At 40.6% G+C, this 24,560-nt stretch overlaps 2 protein-coding genes across 5 annotated transcripts in view; one reads left to right on the top strand and one right to left on the bottom strand.

Annotated features, from left to right (window-relative positions):
- Window positions 1-24,560, bottom strand: part of LOC135704757 (interference hedgehog-like) — a 202,133-nt gene that overhangs the window by 90,252 nt on the left and 87,321 nt on the right. For 3 of the 4 annotated variants that reach the window (XM_065226246.1, XM_065226248.1, XM_065226249.1), the window contains exon 2: window positions 20,947-20,990. The exons of the other annotated variant lie outside the window; for it this stretch is intronic. The gene's annotated coding sequence lies outside the window, so the exon portion shown is untranslated. The remainder of the gene's footprint in view (window positions 1-20,946; window positions 20,991-24,560) is intronic. 4 annotated transcript variants of the gene reach the window in all.
- LOC135704742 (uncharacterized) lies at window positions 96-14,797 on the top strand. The gene is made up of 4 exons (XM_065226222.1): window positions 96-261; window positions 13,326-13,449; window positions 13,509-14,152; window positions 14,648-14,797. The coding sequence occupies exons 1-3, from the start codon at window positions 96-98 to the stop codon at window positions 14,140-14,142; spliced, it is 924 nt and encodes a 307-aa protein (XP_065082294.1). The 3' UTR covers window positions 14,143-14,152; window positions 14,648-14,797.

Here is a 24,560-nt window from a genome sequence, read left to right as displayed (position 1 = left end):
ACGGAAGTTCTATGAGAAGCTAAATAGTTCGCGCAAAGGCTACGTGCCGCAAGGCTAAAATGTGCAAGGACTTGGACGGTAACCTTCTCACGAACATGTGTGAGGTGATTGAGAGGTGGAAGCAGTACTATGACGAGTACCTCAACGGTGGAGCAGCAGAAAACGAAGGTGGCACGGCAACAGACCCTGCTCTGCAAGAAGTTGAGGAGGAGATCGGTCGGCTGAAGAACAACAAAGCAACTGGTATAGATCAACTACCAAGTAAGCTATTAAAATACGGTGGTAAAGCACTGGCTAGAGTGCTGCATTGGGTTTGGGCGAAGATTTGGGAGGAGGAGATATTACCGGAGGAGTGGATGGAAGGTGTCGTATGCCCAATCTACAAAAAGGGCGATAAGTTGGATTGCTGCAACTACCGCGCGATCATCACTGCTGAGCGCCACCTACAAGATACTCTCCCAAATTCTATGCCACCGCCTGTCGCCATTTGCAAGAGAGTTCATGGGGCAATACCAGGCGGGATTCATGGGTGCCCGCGCTACCACGGACCAGATTTTCGCGATTCGGCAGGTTCTGCAGAAATGCCGCGAATACAACGTAGCCACACGTCATCTGTTCATCGATTTCAAATCCGCATGCGACACAATCGATCGAGATCAGCTATGGCAGATTCTGCACGAGTACGGATTTCCGGATAAACTGCCACGATTGGTCAAGGCGACGATGGATCGAGTGATGTGCGTTGTTCGAGTATCGGGGACACTCTCGAGTCCCTTTGAATCTCGAAGGGGGTTACGGCAAGGTGATGGACTTTCGTGTCTGCTATTCAGGATCGCGTTAGAAGGTGTGATCAGAAGAGCTGGGATAAACACAAGTGGCACGATCTTCAGGAAGTCCATCCAGCTTCTTGGCTTCGCCGATGACATCGACATCATGGCACGGAACTCCGTTTCAAACAAAAGCGTTTTCTTCTGTTTGTACCAATTGTAAAAACATAACCTTAATTAAAACACGTAAGCGTTGAACAAGTTAACAACTTCTATTCGTAATATTTTGTAACAGTTCAGTATAGTTGATCAACTGTAACAAAATGTAGCTGGAACATACCATAAACGAACTAGAGCGGGCAAAACTTGTTATTACTTTTCAGTGAATGTAATTATACATCTAAATCTCGATTTTAAATGGTCGAAAAATCTCACATTAGCGAATCAATCTACGAAAAATCTTTTTTCATCTCTTGCATCTAAACCCATCTACTCGCATCGTTCTTCACCTTTTTGCAGGAAATCTTCAAAATCATAATCCATTGTGTTTCTGTCTATTAAATGCGAGTGCATCTCATAACAGCAAAGCAAAAAATTTTCTGCATCTTAGATAGAGTCGCCCCCCTCGGGTGGGTGCTGTTTGTTCTGGTTCATCATGCATAAGAGGTACGGATTTGAGCTATTGACAAGGTTATTGAAAAAAGTTGTAGTTAATATCAAAACCTACAAAAGCTTGATACATCAATATACGGGTTTCTGTTGATGAAAAAAGTTATAGGCAAATGAATGCAAATGAATTCACGGAATCAATGTAAATGATTTGTCAAGTGACGATTGAATTTCAGGATATAACTTATATAGACTGTTCCAGAAAGTATAAGCACACTTTCAAAGTCATGTTTTTTTAAAGTTTTAATAATTTTATTTGGCAAATCATATTTGTATTTGTATTTCAAATGATATTTTACTCTCGTTTAATCAACATATTTAATCATAGCCAAGACTCCTAACTTTTCCTCGAACATGACCCATTAGCTTCTGCACAGTGGTACTTCCCACCATTTTGGCCACTTTTGGCCAATCTTTTTTGAATTTTTGGATGTCGTCCGCTGGTTTTATTAATTTTCGAAGCTTTGCTTTGGTTAGAGCCCTAAAAGTCTCAATTGGCCGTGCCTCCGGGCAGTTCGGCGGATTCATGTCTTTCGGCACGAAACATACATTTTGACTTTTGTACCATTCTAACGTGTCCTTTGCGTAATGACATGACGCCAAATCAGGCCAAAATACTACTTGACCTCCGTGCTGCCTGATCATCGGCAACAATCGCTTCTGGAGACATTCCTTAACGTATTTCTGAGTGTTCATCGTCTCCGTTGTGATGTACGGACTAGATGTTTTACCACACTCGCATATTGCCTGCCAAACCATAACCTTCTTACCAAATTTTTCGGCAAAAATTGCCTTCTCCGTTTCGGGGATGTCCTTGCCTTCGCTTACAGTATAGAATTGTGGTCCGGGAAGCGTTTTGTAATCTAGTTTCACGTACGTTTCGTCGTCCATTATTATACACCCAATCTTCAAACGTCTTACTCCGACGCTTACACCCTCTTCCATGGCCAATTTTCTCAAGGAGAGTCCGCTCACAGTGCACCATTTGTGCACGATACTTTTTCGTTGTTCCGGAGTAAGACCACGCATTTTGAAAGGAAACACAACACTGAGCACTTTTTTGATGCTATGTCATTCAGAAATGAGCAAACAAAAGGACGCAGCCAAAACATGTTGAAATATTTCATTATATTCAAAGTGACCGACCGTTAAAATAAGGTGTGCTTATACTTTCTGGAACAGTCTATATGCGATTACTTTGCTTGATGGGACAAACCGGCTTGATGTTGTTTTCACATTTTTTCATTATCAAAGTCCGTTGTTTTATCACATAATATGAAAGTAGATGCCTATTGATAGTGTATAGTGTTGTTATCTTTAAATCTAGGGGCTGCTAAGCCAGCATTTTTCTGTTGTCTGCTTTTTTTCACCCACACGCCACACACTTACAACCAACGCAAAACAAACACATGCGGTGTATGCGACAGCTGTAGAATATGCAATACAGCCGCAAAGTTCGTATGTATTGTTCAAGTTTGTTATGGGTCATGAATTTATAGACCAGTTGAGGGTACTGTCAAATTTGTGAAATCTCATAGTGGAAACATTCGATGTCAGTCCCGTGCTTTAAATTGACGAAAATCCACATGGGACTGATATGCGATTACAGGCAGTATAGCATCGGCAGCAGCGAGTCAGTCCAAAATAGAACAACTAGATCGAGGCAAAATCCGGTGTGTGTGGCAGTCCAAGCTAAAATCATAAACACATAACGCGTTGTCTTTATTTATGGGCTGTTTTCATTTTTCGCTTGTCGGTCAAATATGTTTATCGACTAGCGGCGAGAGTGGGACTTTGCGTGATTGCGAAGAAAAAGAAGACTCTCCTCCGCAACGTCATCTGTGTTTTCGATTGCTTTGATTCTGATTCGATTCGAATATGCCGTGCGTGTGTTCAGTTATGCGTGCACGTGCTGGCTGTCGCATTTGACAGGTACTGAGAGCATGTGTCAAAACATTTGCCAATTTTCTCCTAAATTTGTTACCGCACACGCAAAGGCATTTGGAATTTTCCACCACGTTGGACGATTTCTAGCCGTCTAGTTGACGTGATTTGTGTGGTCTTCTTGCGTTGTCGGCAATTTGTCATGCCGAATTCGGGAAGGAAATCAGCGCCGGCGTCCGTGTGGTCCACCACTTGTTGGCCACCTATTTTTGATTCATTGTTGTTGCTCGTGGCCGAGAGCCGGGAGAAGTCTGCTGTGAAATGTGTAACGAAATTTCCGAGAAAAACGGGAACGACAGTTTTGTGTTTTTTTTTTCGGCTCCTTCCTAATGTTGACGATTAGCGAGATAAATCAAATTAATTTAGCACGCCAGATAGATAGGTTCCGTCTTCCGTCGGTGGTGGTTGTGGTGATTCTAATGCACTGTACTGAGCGAATGGATGGTTCGAATAAGAAGATCATCATTTGACAGGCATTGTGAACCCTGACGGTGAGCGAATCTTCTAAATCATAGAATTTAAAGCGGAAGCATGGTTCGATTGATCCAGTGGCGGCTGTAGGCCTCTAAAAGTCGTCATCTTGGAAAAAAAGTTTGATGAAGCAGATTTTAACATTTTGCACGGTGAGGTACGGTGATTGTACGGTAGAAGAAGAAAACTCGAGCGCTACTCAATAGAAGTATTAGGTATATTAAATATTCGAAATTTTTCAAAACATTTTATGAAAGTGGTAGATTTCAACTTTTCTTCCCCCACAGCAATACTCAAATTAATTTAAAGTATTTCATTTGAAAACTATAATCATTTTAAAGCTTCTCTCCCATACCTTGCCATGCAAAATTTGAAATCTGCACCGCCAAGCCTTTTTTTTTCAAGATGGCGGGTTTTAATTTCGGAAACTTTACGGCAGTTCCAATAACAGAAGGGAAGCACCTTAGACAAGCCTTGACTTTCAGGGAACATCAATTTACAGTATCCTCCCATAACCATAATCATGGCCAGACCACCGACAAACCTACATGAATGATCAAGTTACAAAGAAATTTCTGATAAAAGCGCAAAACTGATATCTGCCGCGGAAAATATTTATCTAGATCAACAATAGAAAAGGGCTCATCAACATTTGTAAACAAACCGTTCCAAAGCCTTTTCCTCACAAAACGAAGGCCGCCCTCACAAACCAATACCATCATCGTGTAGGGGGAAGTTTCCCCTATTCGATGATGGTCTGGGTTTGCATGGATGGCCTTCGCTTTGTGAGGAAAGGGCTTTGGAACGGTTTGTTTACAAATGCTGATGGGCCCTTTCTATTGTTGATCCAGAAATTATTTTCATCTATATAAAACATTTCTATGGTGTTGACAGATGGGATCGTTATGAATTCTCGATCAAGAGTTAAGTTTAAATTTCATGTCGGTTTGTCGGTGGCCAGACTATCGGGGTTTGACTCGCTAATCCGTCCGTCAAATCCATACTAAAAAATCAAAACAAACAGACTTACAGCACAAATCTGAAAATTGACAGCACAATGTATTCGTACCGCGTGTTTATACTTTTAAATCTGAAAATTTTACAGATTAACGGGGTCCGTCTTAGCGAGTATCGGATGAGCGGGCGGATAATGTACAATGTTCCCCCCAGCTGACGTTAATAGCGAAATTCCTCTCGCCCGACAGCATAGATGATGAATCGCACAATTTCGCCACTAAAACCCAATCTAAATTGAACAATCAATCATGGAAACCTCCGGGATCCGGTTGCATCCATTTGATAGGGGTCCAATGATGGAAATCCACCAAGCTGCTCGCCTAGGCTAGGGCCACATTGAAGACCTCGGAAGATTTATTTTTATAGCAAACTAAATACTCACCCGACAAGCAATTTCAAGTCGTACCAACAGCCGCCGCCATGCCATTAGCCCCGAGAGATAGCCTATAAGCCGCGAACGAGAGAAAACCGCTGCCATACTTCTTCGTCTTTCGTCTCCCGTAGTAGGCCGTGGCCCTGACAGTGAAGAGCGCACGATGGACGGCTCGCGATAAAAACATGAAGGGTTCCCCGCTTGCCCTCCCCGCCTTTCCACAACCGTACGTGAACACAGCCTCCCGAGCATCGAAGTTCGGAGCCCAAGCTCCATGTGTCCATATATAATTTATTTATTTATAAATTTTGTAAGCCAATTTAACGGTATCTTGGCCCCTGTACGAGCGCCCGTTCTTGTGTTGTTTTCAGCATTGTTTCGACGATCGTTTTGCTGCTCTGCGAAGGAATTTCCCTATGACGTCCGTGTGGCCACTGACTGTACACATACTCCGATAGGGATCGCCAGCGACGACAATAATAATCGAAAAAGAGCAGCAGCGATCGGACCGCGATTATAATCGTCGTTCAAGAGCAACAAAAACAGAGATCCAGTTATCATCCAAGCAGCCGCCGCCGATGGAACAATGGTTTCATCCCTTAAAAGGACATCATCATTATCGCGCGCACTGCCCGGCCTGGAGCCATCGCTTTCTGCATTATCATGGCTTGCTTTGCCGGGGTTGCGCCTTTCTTTCGGAGGAAACCTGTTCCGGAGTTGTTCTGATGATGATGGCCAAATGCGGAATGTATGCGTCCGTCCACTGACTGACCGGTGCAAAATGGAGCAGGTTCAACCCGCATCAATCGGGCCCGTGTCCGTGTGGCTGTATAGTGAGACGAGGGCAGGATTCCATCGCGCCGAGCGTATGGCCATAGATGGTCAATTCGGTCGCGCCAATGTGGCGCATCCGCGTTGTTATGCGACGATGACGACCACGATGAGTAGGCAGTGAACCATATGATGATAGCAGTGGCATGACGATAGAGGAGAGTTTCACTGTGTATTGGAAAAGATGGTCAAAACATTACTCGGTCACACTCGCTGGTGAGGAATTTCGGTTCTTCAATTTTGAAATTTTTATCAGTTATCATCTGTGGTGGTTATCATTTGAAAGGGACAAGGGGTGAGACAACTTTACTCTGAGTTCCGTTTTTGCTGCGAGTAACTCGCGAGTAACTCAATGTACCTCAACATTAAATCGACGTTCATCGATTTACTGTCTGTTTACTCCTCGGCTTACTTACTTCATTACAGTGAGCATGCATACGGGCGTATACGAGATGATCGATTCTCTACAACGATTTTCTCTTTGCATTGCTACAGCTAAGCGAAACAATTTTCTAGAATCTGTTCAATGCAGAGTTGTAAAGCGCCCATTACACATGTCAATATATTGACAAACATCGTATTGTCAATTTTCCTTACAATATTATCAATACATAAATATTGACAACATTAATGACAATACGCTAAAGCGCTCGTTACACGGTTCAATATATTGACAGTAAATTGACATACTGACAATATTATTGAAGAGGTAATATTGATGGCGATGGATTGATGACGAGTATTGTTGAACAACTGATTTTCATTTCACTTTGTCAATATTCTTCCCCTACCCGAGAGGAGGGAGAACGTACGTCATTAAGATCGACTAACTCACAAAGCACCTTCGCGCATGCAGTGTTGCCATTTGTTTAAATTTTCGTGTGTGATATGCAATCGATTTCAAACTGAATAAAAAATGTATCTTTTTACAGTCACCAATCACCCAGGCTTCGTTTATATGGATGTATATTTTCAACAAAATCACAAGCATAAGCATTTTTTTACTTTAAAAAAAAATAAATACTATCAGCGTTTCACATACCTATTAATTATACCTACATTAATTATTATATGCATGATTTTCATTTATTAATGTTTACCAACACATCAGCATGGTAGTTTCTATTTGGGGAACTGCGTACCGTTAACGTGGGGTATTCCACACGTGTAGTAATTCCACGCACTCGACAATCGATTTGATTAAATTCGATCAATTTGGAAGTATATGTCCTGTGTATTTTCTGTGTACTGTCAAAAAGCTACATTTGGTATACCAATATGGTATTTGAAAAAAAATGAAATTAATTTGAAATGAGCAAGTATAAGTAAATGTTGGGTGAAAGTTGGTTTCTATGTATGTATATCCACTAAACCAGGACTCCGCTGTTTGGTAATTTTTGAACTACGGAACTGTTCGGGAAAAGTTTAAAAATCAGTGAAAAATTAAAAAAAAAATTGGAAATTTATACCGAAAATGGTCAGACCTAGTTAACCCCTTTTGAACGATACAAAACCAATTTGTCGATTTTATTGATTTCCTTCGAGTAACGGTCATTTGAAATTTTTCCAATTTTTTCAGCTGTTCAAAAACCCGGCAAAATTTACCGAATTCAGTGTGTAGCTCGAGTGTAGCTAGTATATTCAATACATACAGGTTCAGCAATCGTTTCTGTTTGGACCCGAATGCAAACATGAACTCTAAACACACTTTCTTTCGCTGATTCATGTTGCTTGTGTGGGGAAATTGAGACAAGTAATATTGACTTCAATACATTAAGGTAAAAAGACTTCTAACGTATTGCCATTAATGTTGTCAATATTTGTATATCGATGATATTGATGGCGAAATTGACGGATTTTTGTCAATATTGACAAAGTGAAATTGAAATCAGCTTTTCGACAATACTTGTCATCAATCATCGTCTTCAATATCACCTTTTCAATAATATTGTCAGTATGTCAATTTATTGTCAATATATTAATATGTGTAATGGGCGCTTAACAGGTTGTATTGGCTATCAAAAGCAAGTTATTAACAAAAGAGAAAATCGACGAAGAGAATCGATCATCGCGTTTACGCCCTTATGCATGCTCACTGTCGATATATTAGGCGTCAGTCTTGTTTGTAAACAAAATAAAATCCTCGCATCACTTTTCAATAGGCTCTTTCTGCATTGATCGATTCGCTTCATCGAATTTCTCTTTGGATCGTCACGGCCGTGTTAAGATATTTCCGAATATTTTTGATATTTTCGATGGAAGACGCAACAATCTAGCATCTAATATGACAAAGACGGCAGGAAATGTTTCTGTAGCCGATGTTTTTAACGAATTGAGAATTGAGAGAATGTAGATTTTTCTATTTGAAATCGGAGTTGGTAAACTGAATGACACGGCGAGAGCGGGATGGTCAGCATCTAGACTAATCAGTGGCCGGTAATGCGAAATCATTTGCCGGGACAAGATCTAGTAAACGTCCGTTTCGGTTGGGAAAAGTGTTTAACCCGTGGAAGTTAAATCCGTCCAAAAGAGTACAGCAAACCACCAGCATATGCAATAGCAGTGGGTCAATGAATGGTGTGCCGCTGTCGGTAAAGCGCCACTGTAAACCAGTTTGGTTGTAGTCGACAAATAGTAGTGCGCGAGAGCGGGGACTCAATCGAGACCTAACGATGATGCTCACCTGGGTACTGCGAACACAGCCGTTTTTGCTTTGCAAGTCAGCAGGAAACAACTTGAAAATTTTCCGATATCACAAATTGTTTTGCTAATGCACTGCTCACAATTTGCATATACATGCTGTCGAAAGTTCACCCTTTGTTCCATAAATAACGTGTACATGGTGTTGGGAGTGCACCTACCCACATGACTCTTATAAAGTTTGTTTGCATTCTTCCTTCAGCAGTTCGTGCAGGTTCGTTCGTTCGTTACATTGTTTACATCCGAGTATTTAAGCAAGTTTTTTGTTGAAGAATATTAGTAAAAAAATGCCGAAATGACAATATTTTAAACATTGACCACAATACTTTCTCTGCCGACGGGGATTGTATGAGAAAAGTATCACTTTTAGCAGCTCTAGATCGTTGGATTCTTTTTGACAGCACCAGTTGGATTCTTTATGTCAACCATTTCGTGTTTCTCCGCACCACTCAGATGCTCACGGATGATCCTGCAGTCGGCAGGTAGACAGCGCCAATACTGCGAATGTTTTGTGGAAATTCCACGACAATCCAGAGCTGTTCCAGCAGACTGGAAATGGGCGAGATACTTAGGTAGCTGGTTAGTCTAGTTGACACAGCAGCCAGAACGCTTTTTGACTGTAGGCCGGAGGTCCCCGATTTGTTGTTGTTTTGCTAGACAGCAGCTTTTCGACTTCGCACCTCCATATGTTGCTGTGATGCGAAAAGTGAGAAAGCAAATGACAGTGATCTTGCTCGCTGAGCAATGTGAGTTACTCGAGGTGCCTCAAAATCATCTCTGAAATTGCTCATGATTAGGAGCTGTCTTGCCCCTTGGAAAAGGATTCGTTTTCAGAGCATTTTTTTCAACTCGATTTCAAAATTGGAATTGAAAGCAAGACAATTATTTCACTTTTTGACACAGAACTAACAAATTGGGTTGTTTAATTACGAGAAACATACCCGTTTCTATACATAATCTGAGTTACGAGAGCTTCAAGAAAGTACAAACTTCGAGAATGTACAAACGAGAACTTCGAGAATGTATAAAGATCCGAGAGAGATTTTAAGGGAAGTTCCGTGATCTTTAGGGAAGTTCAGAGATATTTAGGACAGTCCCTATACATTTAGGCAAGTCCCAAGAACTTCAAGTAAGTTCCAAGAACTTCAGAGTACTACCGAATAATTTCGAGATCTTAAGAACATTCCCATTAACTTCTGGAAATGGCGAGAATCTTCAAGAAGTTCCGAGAACTTCAGGAAAGTATAAATCTTCGATAATTAAGTTTAATGAATTTCAAGGGTAAGTTCTGAAAACATAAGGAAAATAGACGATTGGTGTACATTAGAGAACGCTTGCGCAAAAACACTAGGGAGGGAAAAGGATTCGAAACTCAAATGTCATTCGCCAAATACATCCGTAGACCATAGATCCACCGTTGTATAATTGGCAATGCACCCGTGTACTGAATGGGAATTGTGGGTTCGAATCCCACCGGTGTCCTTAGGTTTTATCGCAAATTTTCTCACACACACACACGTCTCTTACCGATGATATGTGCTTACCTCTCAATATCTTCTAACTTTCGTATAAAAAAATAAAATTGACTACAAGTCGTTAACCGTAATCCAAGGGAAATTAAGTTCATGAAAATTGCGGGTACCTTGAATAAGTTCCGAGAATTTCAGAGAATTCAAAAGAACTTTAGAAGAGTTCAGAGATCTTCAGGAAATTTATGAAACTCCCCGGGAGTACCCTTAAAATGTCAGGATCTGACCAACGTTGCCAAGTGACAATCTGCCAAGTTCATAATATGGCCACCAATGATCTTATTTTTGATTGCTCATGAAATTTGATGTGGCGTAGAAGAGTCTGGCCACTTCCCCGGGGTACCTGGTACATGTCCGGATCTGTCCAACATGGTCCTGAGTAATTAATATGACACCATAGATATTATTTTTGAATTCTAATGTAATTTGATGTATCGCATGACGATGTAGATTCAAGGAGAATCTGGCCACTTGCCTGGGGTACCAGTAACATGCCCGGATTTGGTCAATGCTGTCCTGAGTACTTAATATGGCCAACCGATGGAAACTAACGATTTTAAATTGGCTCACTACTTGACTAGCCCATTGGTCCCAAGCAAATCGATTAACGTATCCCATTCTAGTCGAAATTCTAGTACTACACTCTGTTTGTTTTGATTAGCTATGAAAGTTTGACAGATAAAATGAAGGGTTCATGGATTTTCCTATGTTTCGAGGGGTGCATCGATTAGCTTGGGACCGAAGAGAGTACCAAAGCTGAGCCAAAAAGTTGAGCACGTTTCTTCGGGACCTACTAGTTTTAGAGTTACCTCTATGACATGGCCACATCTTATTTTTGGATTCTCACGTACTTTGATGTGCTGCATGACGGTGCAGGTTCAAGAAGCATGTGGCCACTTTCCCGAGGGTAACCGGAACATGTCCAGATCTGGTCAACGTGTTCTTGAGTACTTAATATGGCCATCATTGATCTATTTTTTGAATTATCATGTAATTTGATGTGTCGCATGAGGATGTTGGTCTTGAACCACTGCCTTGGCCACTTCCCCGGGAGTAGCCGGAACATGTTCAGAAGCAGCCAACGTGGTTCTGACTACGTAATACAGCCTTGGGTGATACACTACACTTTGTGAAAACCGAAAATGGAACATGTAACAAAATTATGAAAGATTTTGAACGTTAATAACTCAGCTGCCCCTGGACCAATTTCAATAATTTTATCACCAATCGATCAGAAATATGGCTACGCATCATCTTAAACCTAAAATTTAAGACTATATAATTTTGAAAAATGTCACTACTGAAAAAAGCACAAATGTGCAATTGTTGTTATGATATTTCAAATTATCACCGATTGTCTGCGGAAAGCGATTTCCCTAACACAGATTTCAATGTTGAATTCCATCCGGTCTCACGAAACGTTTGTAAGCTTTGGCTTATTTGCCAGCCTATAGCTGGCCCGATTTTACCCCGGCGGGGCAGCCTCGAGCAAGGGTACTTCCCTTAAAGTCGTTCGGATTTGGGTGAAACAACAAAACAACAAGAAGGAATCAATTTTAGCCGTCTATTATTTACTTATCTGTCCTTTGTCCTCCTCCTCGCCGTTGCTGCTGATGTTCGGTGGGGCCGACCGACGGTATGGCGGCGGTTCTGCTGAGCGGTTTGCTTCTTCGACTGCTTGGCAGCTGTCCTTAACACTTAGTGGGGGGGGGGGATGGTGACGAATCACCGGACTACTCGCCGTAGGCATCTCCTGCAGTCACCGTAGTGTTTTCTGCCCAGGCAAACTCACCTCTGAAACTGCCTGCTTCGTCCTGCAGACTGGCTCTTTTGGCTGAGCCACCGCAGTCAGGACGGCGGGTGTTTACCGGATCCTGAACTACTAGAACAGTGTTTCTTTTTCCGCAGCCACGGGGCCGGCTTTCACTCGCGGTACACAAAAGTTGTCGTACTGGCACTCGCGACACGGCTGAGAGTCGATTTCCCGGCTGGAGTAGAGCGATTTCGGCCTGAAACGGGGTAATTTGTCTCCGAATCCAAAACACGCGTTCACTCCACCGTGGCTCGGATACTTCTCCTTTTTTTGTTTCACAACGTCACAATTACCAAAACAAAACCACCATCGCTCCTGCAAGCTCGCGCAGAAGGGCGTGCTTTGCATTGCTAAGTTATTTTGGGCAACCTGTTGATGTAGTTTTTCTTAGAAGATCGAGAAGCTGTAGCTTATAAGTGACAAAATATTTCCCCGTACAAGCTTAAGAATCCTGTTAATTGGCGTTTCCACGGTGATTCACAAGTCGAAGTGACTTCCTAGCGTAACTTCCCGTGATGATGCTGAAGACGACAACCCGACTGCAGCTCAGCAAGCAGCATTCCCAGGACCATCATCATCTGCTGCAACGTCGAGTCCAAACAGTCAACACTGAACATTTAGACATTTTGAAATGTCTTTGGAATTCGATTGGATCTGTTGTCTTCTAAACCGGAAAATCCAATATGCAGAGAGTACCTGTTTAGTAGATTCGGACATCCGTTATAGAGCAGAAACTAAACTTGAGATAGAGAGGCAGCCCGAGATGATTCAACCGCGATAGAAACACGAATCCATCCAAATCAGAAGAAAAACGGCAACGATGAACTTCAAGTCCAATGTTCCTGGCAAGTAGCAGCCATTTCATCCTGTTCGTGCGCTCAACAGAATAGCAGATGCAGCAGTTATTGTGCAACTCATGGCTTGGGAAATATTTTGTTACCTTCTCGCGGGAATTCGGGCACTTTTGTTTTGTTTCGATAGTCAAAGCCAACAATTTTTTGAACATTGTGTCTGATGCGAAAAATCGATTAGTTTTCCAATTTATCTCTTCTTGCAATCTTCGATGCGCGCGTATTTAATGAGAACTTTGTCAGCGAACTGAGCTTCGCTTCACGAAAAGCCGACCTCATCTTTCACTTCCAGATAGGCTAATTCATCTTCTCTTTTCCACATTGTTTCTTTCTGTCTTCCTTTTGGAAACGTATATTCAGAGGCGAAACGGAACCTGAAGCGCCCAGCAGCCTCAACGGATCACTACGATGACGATCGGAAACGCTCGTCGGGATCGGACCGACTATTCGAGGCACCTCCACCACCATCTATTTCCACTTCGGTGTAAGTTTTTGTGCTTTTTCACATCTAGATTTATTCATTCAACTGATTTTCATTTGCAGTCGCGGTTCCTATTCGGCTGTTGAAAAGAAACGCCTGGATGACTACCCGCCATCGAAACGGGAAGACTACAAGTCCCGTGACGAATTCAAATCACGCTCGGGCCCGGTGGATGACTACCGACGGGACAGTTTCAAGCGCAACGGCGGAGGTGGCGTAATGGACGACTACAGCAAGCGGGATTTGGATCGCCCGTCGATGCCTTCGATGGAGAGTCGCTATACGGATTCCCGGAAGCGAACTGACTATCGTGGAAGCGGTGGTCCACGGGATGATCGCGATCGCAATGGATCGGCACCAAAGTCCCGTTATATGGATCCGATGGATCAACGCTACCCTGATCGGTCCGGTAGCAGTGGTGGCGGTGGCGGTAGCAGCAGCGGACCATGGAATGCTGGACCACCGCAGATGAGTATGGCACCGGCTGGTATGGGAAACGATGGCTGGCGAATGGATAACGGACAGGATCGGTACGATCGTACCTATAACGAGAGGAAAGCCCCGCAAATGAGCGCCAGCCCCTTCATGGATCCATCGAGGCAGAGTCAATTCATGGGAGGTGGCAGCAGCGGTGGACGACCACAAGACCGATATGGAGCCCCTGTGTCCGGACGGTTCGATAATGGACGATACTAAGTAGGAAAAGGTGTTATATTTAAACTCAGTGGGAAGATTCACCACCTGAGGGCAGCAGTGGTTTATCAGAAATTATTCTGACTTAGACTCAGTGGGAAAATCACCACCTGATCCAATGAGAATTCTCAGAGGCGAATCTGCACCTCCTGAGATAAGCTCTCCTTTTACCCGCAAATAGTCTGTCATCAATATGACCACTTCAGAATGAGAACGCAGTTAGGAATATTTCCTACAACTAATATTCTCTATTATCAAAAGGTATTTATCAGATATCAGATACATTGTTATGCTTACATTGAGTGTATTACATTTCATGGTCCTGTTCTACTAGCGACTCATAAACGGTCCTGACTACTTCTATTATATACTTCTCTCTTCTTATGTACCGAGTGGCACATCGGCTGCCTCTGCGGTGTCAGTGTGTGTGTAACCTCGCGTTGGAAAAGCAACGTGCCTACCATCCTATATGCCCTCTTACAAATTGGAAATTGTATTTTAACAAAAGGTACACTGGTTTGTGGTGTACGTTGGAATTCCTAACGCCCTGCTGTGTGGTTAAAACTAGATTTACATTATTCACGTATGAATGACAACTTTAAACATAGTTCAACATTAGGCTAATGTATGGCAAGAACTAGTTCGCGCCCCACCTCGTTCCCTCTTCATCCCAACATATAGTTCACTTCTGTCGTAGATGTGTGATCATTTGGTGTAAGAATCATCTCTGTAGACATTATTGAGTGTAGGAACTAAGTAATTTAAGACAGGATTCAATAAACAAATTAAACTTAATCTTAAAAGAATTAATGTACATCGACAACAACTACGTTTTTGAGAAAGCACTGCACGGTTTGTCTCGAAATTTAAGCCATTTTTTCTAGCTTATTAACTCAATTTCGAAAACACAAGACCAAGTTTCCTGAGTTTCTGTGACCCACCAAATCACAGCCCACGACCCACCAGTGGGTCGCGACCCAAAGATTGAGAAACGCTGCTATAAGTCATGTAGTGATTTAAATTTTGAAAGATCTTACAGTACATATTATAATTTCTAGAATTTTCCAAAGACTTCTAAGATTCATTGGAGCTCCAGCACATCCTGGCAGTTCTGAGAATTCTTGCAGTTATAGAGCACTAGAATTTCTTGGAGTTTAAAAGCGTTCCGAGGGTTTCAGGTCACCAAGAAGATCTTGAAATTCTGTTTTGAAAGTTCTCAGAGTACAGATGGATCTCGATTTTGGCAACATGTCTGCTTCATCTATGTTGTCAAAGTTGAGATTTTTTTGACATGTCACAATTGAGTGCTAAAATGGCTTAACAATAAGAATCAATCCTAAGTGGAGTGTTGAAATTTTTTGGAAAAAAGCCATTTATGATTATCTAAAAAAAAATCGTGTTGCCAAAATCGAATACCTTTGGGTCTCGATTTTGGCCACATAAACAAATAAAAAAAACCTAAAAATGACGTAATATCATTTATAAATACTCCCCAGTATATAATTTCATCAAATGTAGCATTATTTAAAAAATATAATCTTAGATTTTTCAGATTTTTTTGTGTTGCCAAAATCTAGATCCATCTGTACTGGAATTCCTTAGCCTGCTCAGAAGTTCTGAGGTTGCTGAAGTGTCAGAAGCTTCTGGAGTTTTGAGATCTCTTGCAGTTTTCAGCGCTCCAGTATTTCTATAAGTCTTTCAAATGTGGAGTTATTTAAAGTTTTCATAGTACCGGAATTCTCCAGGTAAAGGGTACCGAGGGAGATCCAGATATTCGAAAAGATTAAACAGTTCCAAAATTGCCCTGGAGTTTAAACACCTTTTTACACAAACTAATCTATTGTTGTTGAGAAAATCAAATCACGATGTCCAGTATTGTATATTTCAGTTAGTTTTTCAAAATAAAAATTGTATTTGCGCAATACACCTTGTGAACATCGAGTTTTAATGTAGGGCGAGTTGATTTCTTGCTTCGTTTACGGGGCCTTAGAAAAGATTAAACAAACAACGATCTCACTAATTTCCATTTGGTCACGTTTTTGAAGAATTGCATATTAATAACCGGGAATATTCTGAGGAACCGGGAAAACCGGGAATTTCAAAATTAAAATTCACTAGCCACTCTGCCAGATGCCGTGCTAAGGGATATGACACACCTCAATCTGACTGCCACGGCAGCGGGTACCGCGCTTTTTTTTTTGCTGGCGCTTTTGCTGGCAGTTGTGCTGTCTGTGTCACTTTTGACACCTGTTCTGGTACAAATTGCTGTCTTTTGCTCTAGTACCGGGTGCACCAGGTACACTAAAAAAACAGCTAGGTGAACCAAAAAAAATCGCTTGAAGGAGGTCCTTACCCTTTGGGTCCATGGTTACACGGTGTCACCATAGAGGTAACTCTAAGACCAGAAGGTCCCGAAGAAACGTACTTAACTTTGTGGCTCAGCTCTGGTACTATCTTCGGTCCCAAGCTAATCGATGCACCCCTCGAAACATAGGAAAATCCACTAACCCCTCATTTTATCTGTCAAACTTTCATAACGAATCAAAACAAACATATTGTAGTACTGGAATTTCGACTAGAATGGGGAACGTTAATCGATTTGCTTGGGACCAATAGGCTAGTCAAGTAGTGAGCCAATTTAAAATCGATAGTTTCGTATTGATTGTTGGTGTCACCGCGTGGTGAGTGTGGTGTTCTCAAGTACACAACGAAAGGCTGCCTGCAAGCAGCGAGCTGCAGCTCACATGAGCATCCATAGAAGGTGGAAAAAGCCGCACAGCTATTGATCGGAATCAGTAGCTCTTCGTGAGTCGCTGTGGGCCATCTCTGTCAAGCGCGTCATACTAAAGTGTTTAAACAGAGATAACCCCGCTCAAATTCCTATTCCTACACAAAACACAAGCTCTTGCTGCAGTTGACAAATAAGATTTATTATATATGAACACGTATTTTGTACGTCCCCATTGCGTACAACCCCCTGTTTTTCATAATGATGATAAAGAACGCGTTTTAGTACTTTTAGTACTAGTACTTAGCACGCGACCTTCAAAAAAGTGTGATACATTTTTAGAATCTCAGAAATTTTAATGAATCTTCAGAACTTCAGGGAAATTCGGCGATTTAAAAAAAATACGATTTCAGGGATGTTTGTAGATTTGGAGAGAGACATTTAAAATTTCAAGATAGCTTATATATTTCAGATAAATTTTGAAAACTTAACGTAATTTAGATGATCTTCAGGGTAGCCCGAGAGCCTACAGAGGAATTTGAAAAACTTCAGAGAAGTTTGCAGATCTACTTAGAAATTTATTGAGCCTCAAGGTTTTTCTCATAGGTCTTGAGAATAGAACTACGGAGCTTCAGACTACTTTTCAGAACTTCAGAAGAGTAGATACTGATAGAAATCTGCAGAACTGCAAGGAATTTTACAGATTTTCAGAGACATTTAATGATTCAGATAGCTTCACGGTTTCAGAAAACTGTGAGATCTTCAGAAAGAATCGTAAAATTTCAGAAAAGTGCTTCAATTCCAAAAATAAATCTCAGCGAAGCACGAAAAACGTGAAGAAGTTCTTACATTTTGGAACATTTTGCAAAACTTCAGCAAAACTCACAGAGCTTCGGGAAAGTTCGCCAATCTTTAGAAGGATTTACACAACTTCAGAGAAATTCGTAAATCATCAGATAAATTTTTAAAACTTCAGTGAAGTTCAAATATTTTCAGATAATTTGTAGAGCTATGGGGAATTTCAAAGAATTTCTGATAAATCTGTAGAACTTTATAGAAATCCTAGAATCCACAAAGAAAATTACAGAACTTTAGAGAAGTTCGGAGATCTACTGAGAAATTTATTGAACTGCAGGGCAGTTCGTAGATCTTCAGAGCAGAAATACAGTACTTCGGAAAACTTTACAGAATTTAAAAGAAATTTTTGGAACTTCAGAAAAGTTCAGCGGGTGGATCGTAAATCTACTGAAAAATCAGCAGATGTTTAAATAAATTTTCAGAATTTTATTGCAGCTCTTGGATTTTAACAGAAATTTACAGAAATTCAGGTAAGTTCACTGATCTTTAGATATATTTGCCCAACTTCAGGAAAATTAGTAGATCTTCAGAGAACTTCCTAAAACTTCCAGGAAGCTCAAAAATATCTAGATAATCTTTTAATTCTTTAAGGAATTGTGTAGATGTTCAGAGATAATTGCAGATATTCATTGAATCATGTTAAAAAAAATAGTGAACATCTGAGATAATTCTTGATCTTTTATCTGTAATCTGCAGGGATTCAGGAACTTTGTAGATTTTTAGTGAAATCTGCAGAACTTCTGAAAAACACACAGCACTTCAAAGAAATTTGTAGAACTACCGAAAAATTTGCAGATCTTCTGGAAAGTTTGTTGATAGTTAAAGATATTTTACCAGAGAACAGAAACAAAACTGCAGGGACTTCCGAAGGCCTCCAAAGGAATATGCAGAATTGAGTTCTTAACAGAAATTTTCAGAACTCAAGTAATCATGTAGATCTATGTAGAACTTTTCCCACTAGCTTGTCGAAAGTTGGTATCGAGATCCTGGCGAAGTTTTGAAATCCATTTCCATCTTCATATCACAGTTCTTGAAGGACAAGGTGAGCCAGATTCTTGCTGGTGTTCCTCCTGCCTGAGTAACCATAACCTACTCCACAAAGTTCACCTTCTCCTTCATTTAAAATAATAAAAGCAAATAAGCCTGCCGAAGCTAGAGCAATTTCCCGGTAATTCACGATGGAAGTATTTTCGACAGTTCTTTCAACATGGCAAACAGGGGGGTTCGAAAAAGTGGCGGCGGTCAAAATCAGACCAAGAAATCAGATAGTCTTAACGGACCTTTATATATACTGAAAATGTAAGTTGGGTGTTCACTTATCAAAGCCTTTCCTCTGATTTCATCTAGAATATAATCTTTCGATTCCCATCCTCTGACACACCCAAAGATTTCCTCTTATAATTTCCTGAAATTTACTACTCAAGCAACATTGTAACTTTTATCGAAGTTTAAAGCGTTCTACAAGTCTAAATCATGGTTCACAGAACCGCCAGAAAACCAAAATTGTTGTTTGGATACCTTACCTTATCTTAACGGCAGCACCACCAACAACAAATCTCAAACTCCACTCAATCATCGCTCTCAACCGATCCATGATCGGATTTTCCACGAAACGGGCGCACATTTTCACGCTCCATTTGATCGGTTTTCCAGCTCTCGGTAAAAGCAAAAAACGCATCTCGCTTTAGCTCTTCCCACTAGAATGCATCACCACCACCACAGTAGGCTGAATCCAAAGAGCATTCAAATCGGTCGATTTTGAGGTCGCATATGCTCATCAATCAACGCGAGCACCGTCGCCAACGCCGCCACCATCTTCCCCCGACTTCCAACTGGGAGATTTTGGACACTTAACGCACGGGGCCGGGATGTGATGTAATCTCTGTGCACGCTTCTCCACGGCACATGTTTCACGGTTGCCTGGCCTACGAAATCTAAACCTACGCGCGCAGCGCACGCTTGCTACGATCTAGGTCGTCAATGGCCCTTCAGTTCAGTCGTGGAGGTTGATGCTTGATCTCTCGCACTCTAAGTCACAACGGACGGCGATCCATTTTTTCACCAAACTGGGCGCCCCAGTACCGACTAGGACTTAGTGGGGGAAAATTTATCTCCCAGCCAGCAGGGGAAAACTTACGGCAACGCATGTTATTAGGAGGAAAATACGAGTACCTCTTCGAGCAGAGGTTACACGCTCTGGGTGGGCCACTTGTTCATGTTTGAAGTGCAGTGTTAATGGGTTCAGATGACAAACCCCGAGCACAGCGGAAGTACATAATGATTACACAATATAGACAGACAACGGTTACTGGAGTGTCGTTGAACCTTCCATCAATCATCGAAAGATCACATTTTTGGCATTCCTTTTCGTCGAGCGGGAAACGAAGGGGAATCCGGTTTCGGGTAAACTCGTTACACTACACGTTATCAGTTTGCTTTCACTAATTGACCATTGTACCGAGGGGTGTAGAACATACTGTAATCTTTCTTCCCATATAGAGCGGGGCGTTATCTTTTTAAACAAACAACGCTCGGACACGCACTTTAACGCCGTGTGGGATTCCGATAAGTTTGTAAACTTTCGGCAGGTGATGTGTCCGTCGAATTTGAGCCGGTGATTGATTTACAAGCAAATGGCGGCAGCGGTGTCGTTGAGAAATGTTTTATTAGCAATCGAAAAGTTGAACACGTCCGTTGAAAGTAACTCAGAGACTGAGTCAAGTTGATACAGTAATTTTACTCAGTTACGAAAACAAATGATTTACTTAGTGCTATGAGTAACTCCGCTTTGGACTTACTTTGGACAGGCGTGAACAATCTGTCGCTCATCGAAGCAGACGCCACACGGCCAATCATTTTGTCAATACTCGAAAGTATTGATCATCATATTGATGGTAATATTGACGATGAAAATATTGATGGACATATTGACGCAAGTTCAAAAAAGTTTGATTTGAGTTTCAATACATCCCCGCCATTTCCCCCTGCTCTTTGACTATATCAGCAGATGGGACCTGATTCGGGGCATGTCAGGAATGTTGTTGGTTGCCTCAGAATAGTCCATCGGATATAAGAAATTTATTCAAAACCCTCCAAAATTATTGATGAAACCATTGATGGAAATATTAAAAATTGCCGCGTTGGGTGCACTAAGTAAAAATGTTGAACGCAGGACTCAGGCATTATGGAACAATATCTATGTTTATTCGATTGAAACATACCGGTTGTATCGTTCTATTGGGAGTAGTTTTGTCTCGTCAAATACCTGCAAAAAATAAAAAAAATAAAATAGGAGTTATTTAATTTGTCAGTCATTCTCGAGCCACTTTAAAGATCAGAAATAAAGCTTTCACCTAAGAATCTGAAACGATCGAATGAAAAGGTTATCAAAATAAACCCAAGCATGCCATGGCAAATACGGCGTTCTCAGCTTTCTGCCATAGCTTACCGTTTGCAAATAATAACACATATTACACTGGAGTCGCTTTTTACGCGGGTGATACGTCCCGCGTAAAAAAAAACCGCGTAAAAAAAAACCGCGTAAATTCCGGAATCCGCGTAAAAAAAAACCGCGTAAATTCCGAAATCCGCGTAAAAAAAAACCGCGTAAAAAAAAAACCGTGTAAAAAAAAAACCGCGTAAGAAGCGACTCCAGTGTACACGTTTTGCGGTTTCCCCGGGAAACACAGGTCGACCCTATTCTCGTTTGCATGCGATCTCCCCGAAGGGGACGCTCCATTTCCTTTTTGTCGTGTTTGCTTTGTTTTTGCTTTTCAATTCAAATTCAAAATAAAAAAGAGGAAAATCTTGACGCTTGAGCCTCTGCTGTTTGGTTTTTTTTTTCTGGGAATTTCTACAGAACCGTCATCATCATAGTCGGCTGGTGGGAATTTTGAATCACCCCAGCATCAACAACATTGAATTGAAATGCATCAAGAACCTCTCTGAATGTGGATTTGTTTATGTTTTCGCTTTTCACCTGAACCGATGTCCCGCCTTCTGGTGAGAGGCAAGGTAAGTAATGAGATGCACAAGTGATGATGAGGGCATTCTGAAAGGAAATGGGAACATGTTGGTTGCATTCAAACAATCATTTGAACGTTCCATACCGATGAGATTTCTCATTTTGAATTCATGGGATGTGAATGGTTCCGATTCTTTAGAATTTCCTTACGTGAAATCACGAGTAATGACTTTCGCTTTTATCATTTTCAGCTCGGCCTTTGTGAATGGGGTACATTAGTAAATGAAGGCTTTCGACTGACAGGAATATGTGCCTGCGAGGCATGACATTGAGCTCCCTTTCACGAGTATATACCAGATGACAGATAGTGTTGTTTTATTATTACGTTCACCATCTTTGACTCTTCGAGGCAACAGAACGTAAGAATTCCATAAGTACCACTTATTCGTTTTAGCCACATGAAAACGGTATGAATTTCATTGATTTACCTTATGAAAAATAATGTTGACAGAAATATATTAAAATAGAGCAGACTGTGTTGACCACTTGTTTTTCATCGCTTGGGAAAATTAAATGGTTAAAAGCACCTCATGTTATACGAAAATCATTCATATGTGTCGTTCATAAGTCGAGCCTTATGAAATGCTTATGTTTGTTTGCCTCAGTGTGGTTTCGGATTGACCATGAAATCTTGAAATCGCTGGTAGAAAGTCACGCCAAAACTGCTTGACAAAGTGGTCAATTGATGCCACAGTAAAAAAAAACACGGCATTTAATTTTAAATTTCTGCAGAGAAAAACCACTCCATTGAAAACACCAAATAAATTTTCATAATTTTGAAATTTAATAAGGTTTCGTGAATTGTTACACAGATAAAGTTTAAACAGAATGTTGAAATGTCTAAAGGTCCGTTTCTTGATCTGATTTGGACCGCCGCCATAGTGAAAAATCTGCTCGAATTTACTTTCGACACACTTTGTCGAACCCCTCTGTTTGCTAGTGTTCACACTGCTTGCACATGTCGATCTGTCAATTTAGATTTCAAAACAAATCTGTATCAGGAATCAAATGTAAATACTTCCATCATGAATTACCGGGAAATTGCTCTAGCTTCGGCAGGCGTATTTACTTTTATTATTTTATATAAAATCAGAAGGAGAAGGCTGAACTTTGTGGATGGTTGCTCAGGAGGAACATCAGCAAGGATCTGGCTCATCTTGTCCTTCAAGAACTGCGATATGAAGATGAAAATAGATTTCAAAACTTCGCCAGGATCTCGATACCAACTTTCGACAAGCTAGTGGGAAAAGTTCTCTATAGATCTACATGATTCCTTGAGTTCTGAACATTTCTGTTAAGAACTCAATTCTGCATATTTCTTTGTAGACCTTCGGAAGTCCCTGCAGTTTTGTTTCTGTTCTCTGATTAACTATTTTTGACGATTAACAAACTTTCCTGAAGATCTGCAAACTTTTCGGAAGTTCTACAGATTTCTTCGAAGTGCTGTGTGTTCTTCAGAAGTTCTGAAAATTTTCCTAAAAATCTACAAAGTTCCTGAATCCCTGCATATTTAAGATCCTTAAAGATAAAAAATTATCTCTGATGTTCACTAATTTTTTAATAATCTACAAACTTTTCTCGAAAGTAGTGTAATTTTCTCTGTAGATTTTCATGGTTCAATGGATATCTGCAAATATCTCTGAACATCTATACAATTCCCTAAAGAATTAAAAGATAATCTATAAATTTTTGAGCTTCCTGGAAGTTTTAGGAAGTTCTCTGCAGATCTACTATTTTTTCTGAAGTTGTGCAAATATCTCTAAAGATCAACGAACTTACCTGAAGTTCTGTTTTTTTTTTCTCTTAAAAACCAAGAACCGCAATAAAATTCTGAAAATGTATTTAAACATCTGCAGATTTTTTTGTAGATTTACAAACTGCGCTCTGAACTTTTCTGAAGTTCCTAAAATTTCTTTTAAATTCTGTAAAGTTTTCTGAAGTACTGTATTTCTACTCTGAAGATCTACGAACTGCCCTGAAGTTCAATAAATTTCTCAGTAGATCTCCGAACTTCTTTAAAGTTCTGTAAATTTCTTTGTGGATTCGTGGACTTTCATAAAGTTCTGCAGATTTATCAGAAAAATCAGGAATTCCCCAAAGTTCTACAAATTAACTGATAATATTTGAACTAGACTGAAGTCTTAAAAATTTATCTGATGATTTAAAAAATTTCTCTGACGTTGTGTAAATACTTCTAAAGATCGGCGAACTTTCCCGAAGTTCTGTGAGTTTTGCTGAAGTTTTGCATTTGTTTCCAAAAATGTACGAACTTCCTGATGTTCTTTGTACTTCGCTGCGATTGTTTATGAAATTGAAGTACCTTTCTGTAATTTTACGATTTTTTGAAGATCTCACATTTGTCTGAAGCTTTAAAGCTTTCTGAACAACTGAATGTATCTGAAGATCTGCATAATTCCTTGCAGTTCTGCAGATTTCTCTTAATATCTACTGTTCTGAAGTTCTGTATAGTTGTCTGAAGCTCCGTAGTTCTATTCTCAAGATCTACAATAAAAAAACCTTAAGGCTCAATAAATTTCCCAGTAGATCTGCAAAATTCTCTGATTTTTTTTTTAATTCCTCTGTAGGCTCTCGGGCTACCCTGAAGATCTGAAAATCTCCCTGAAGTTAAGTTCTCAAAATTTATCTGAACATATTTGAGTTACCTTGAAGTTTTAAATGTTTCTCTCAAAATCTACAAATTTCTCTGAAATCGTGTAAATATTTTTTTTATCGTCTAACTTCCGTGAAGTTCTGCAAATTTGACTAAAGATCAATTAAAATTTATGAGATTCTAAAAATGCATCAGAAAAT

Source organism: Ochlerotatus camptorhynchus, unplaced genomic scaffold (assembly GCF_037179485.1).
Source record: "Ochlerotatus camptorhynchus isolate MF236.1 unplaced genomic scaffold, CSIRO-AGI_Acam_v1.1 ptg000247l, whole genome shotgun sequence".
NCBI classification, from domain to species: Eukaryota; Metazoa; Arthropoda; class Insecta; order Diptera; family Culicidae; genus Ochlerotatus; species Ochlerotatus camptorhynchus.
Note: the sequence above shows the minus strand (reverse complement) of the source record. Positions and strands in the feature narration are given on the sequence as shown.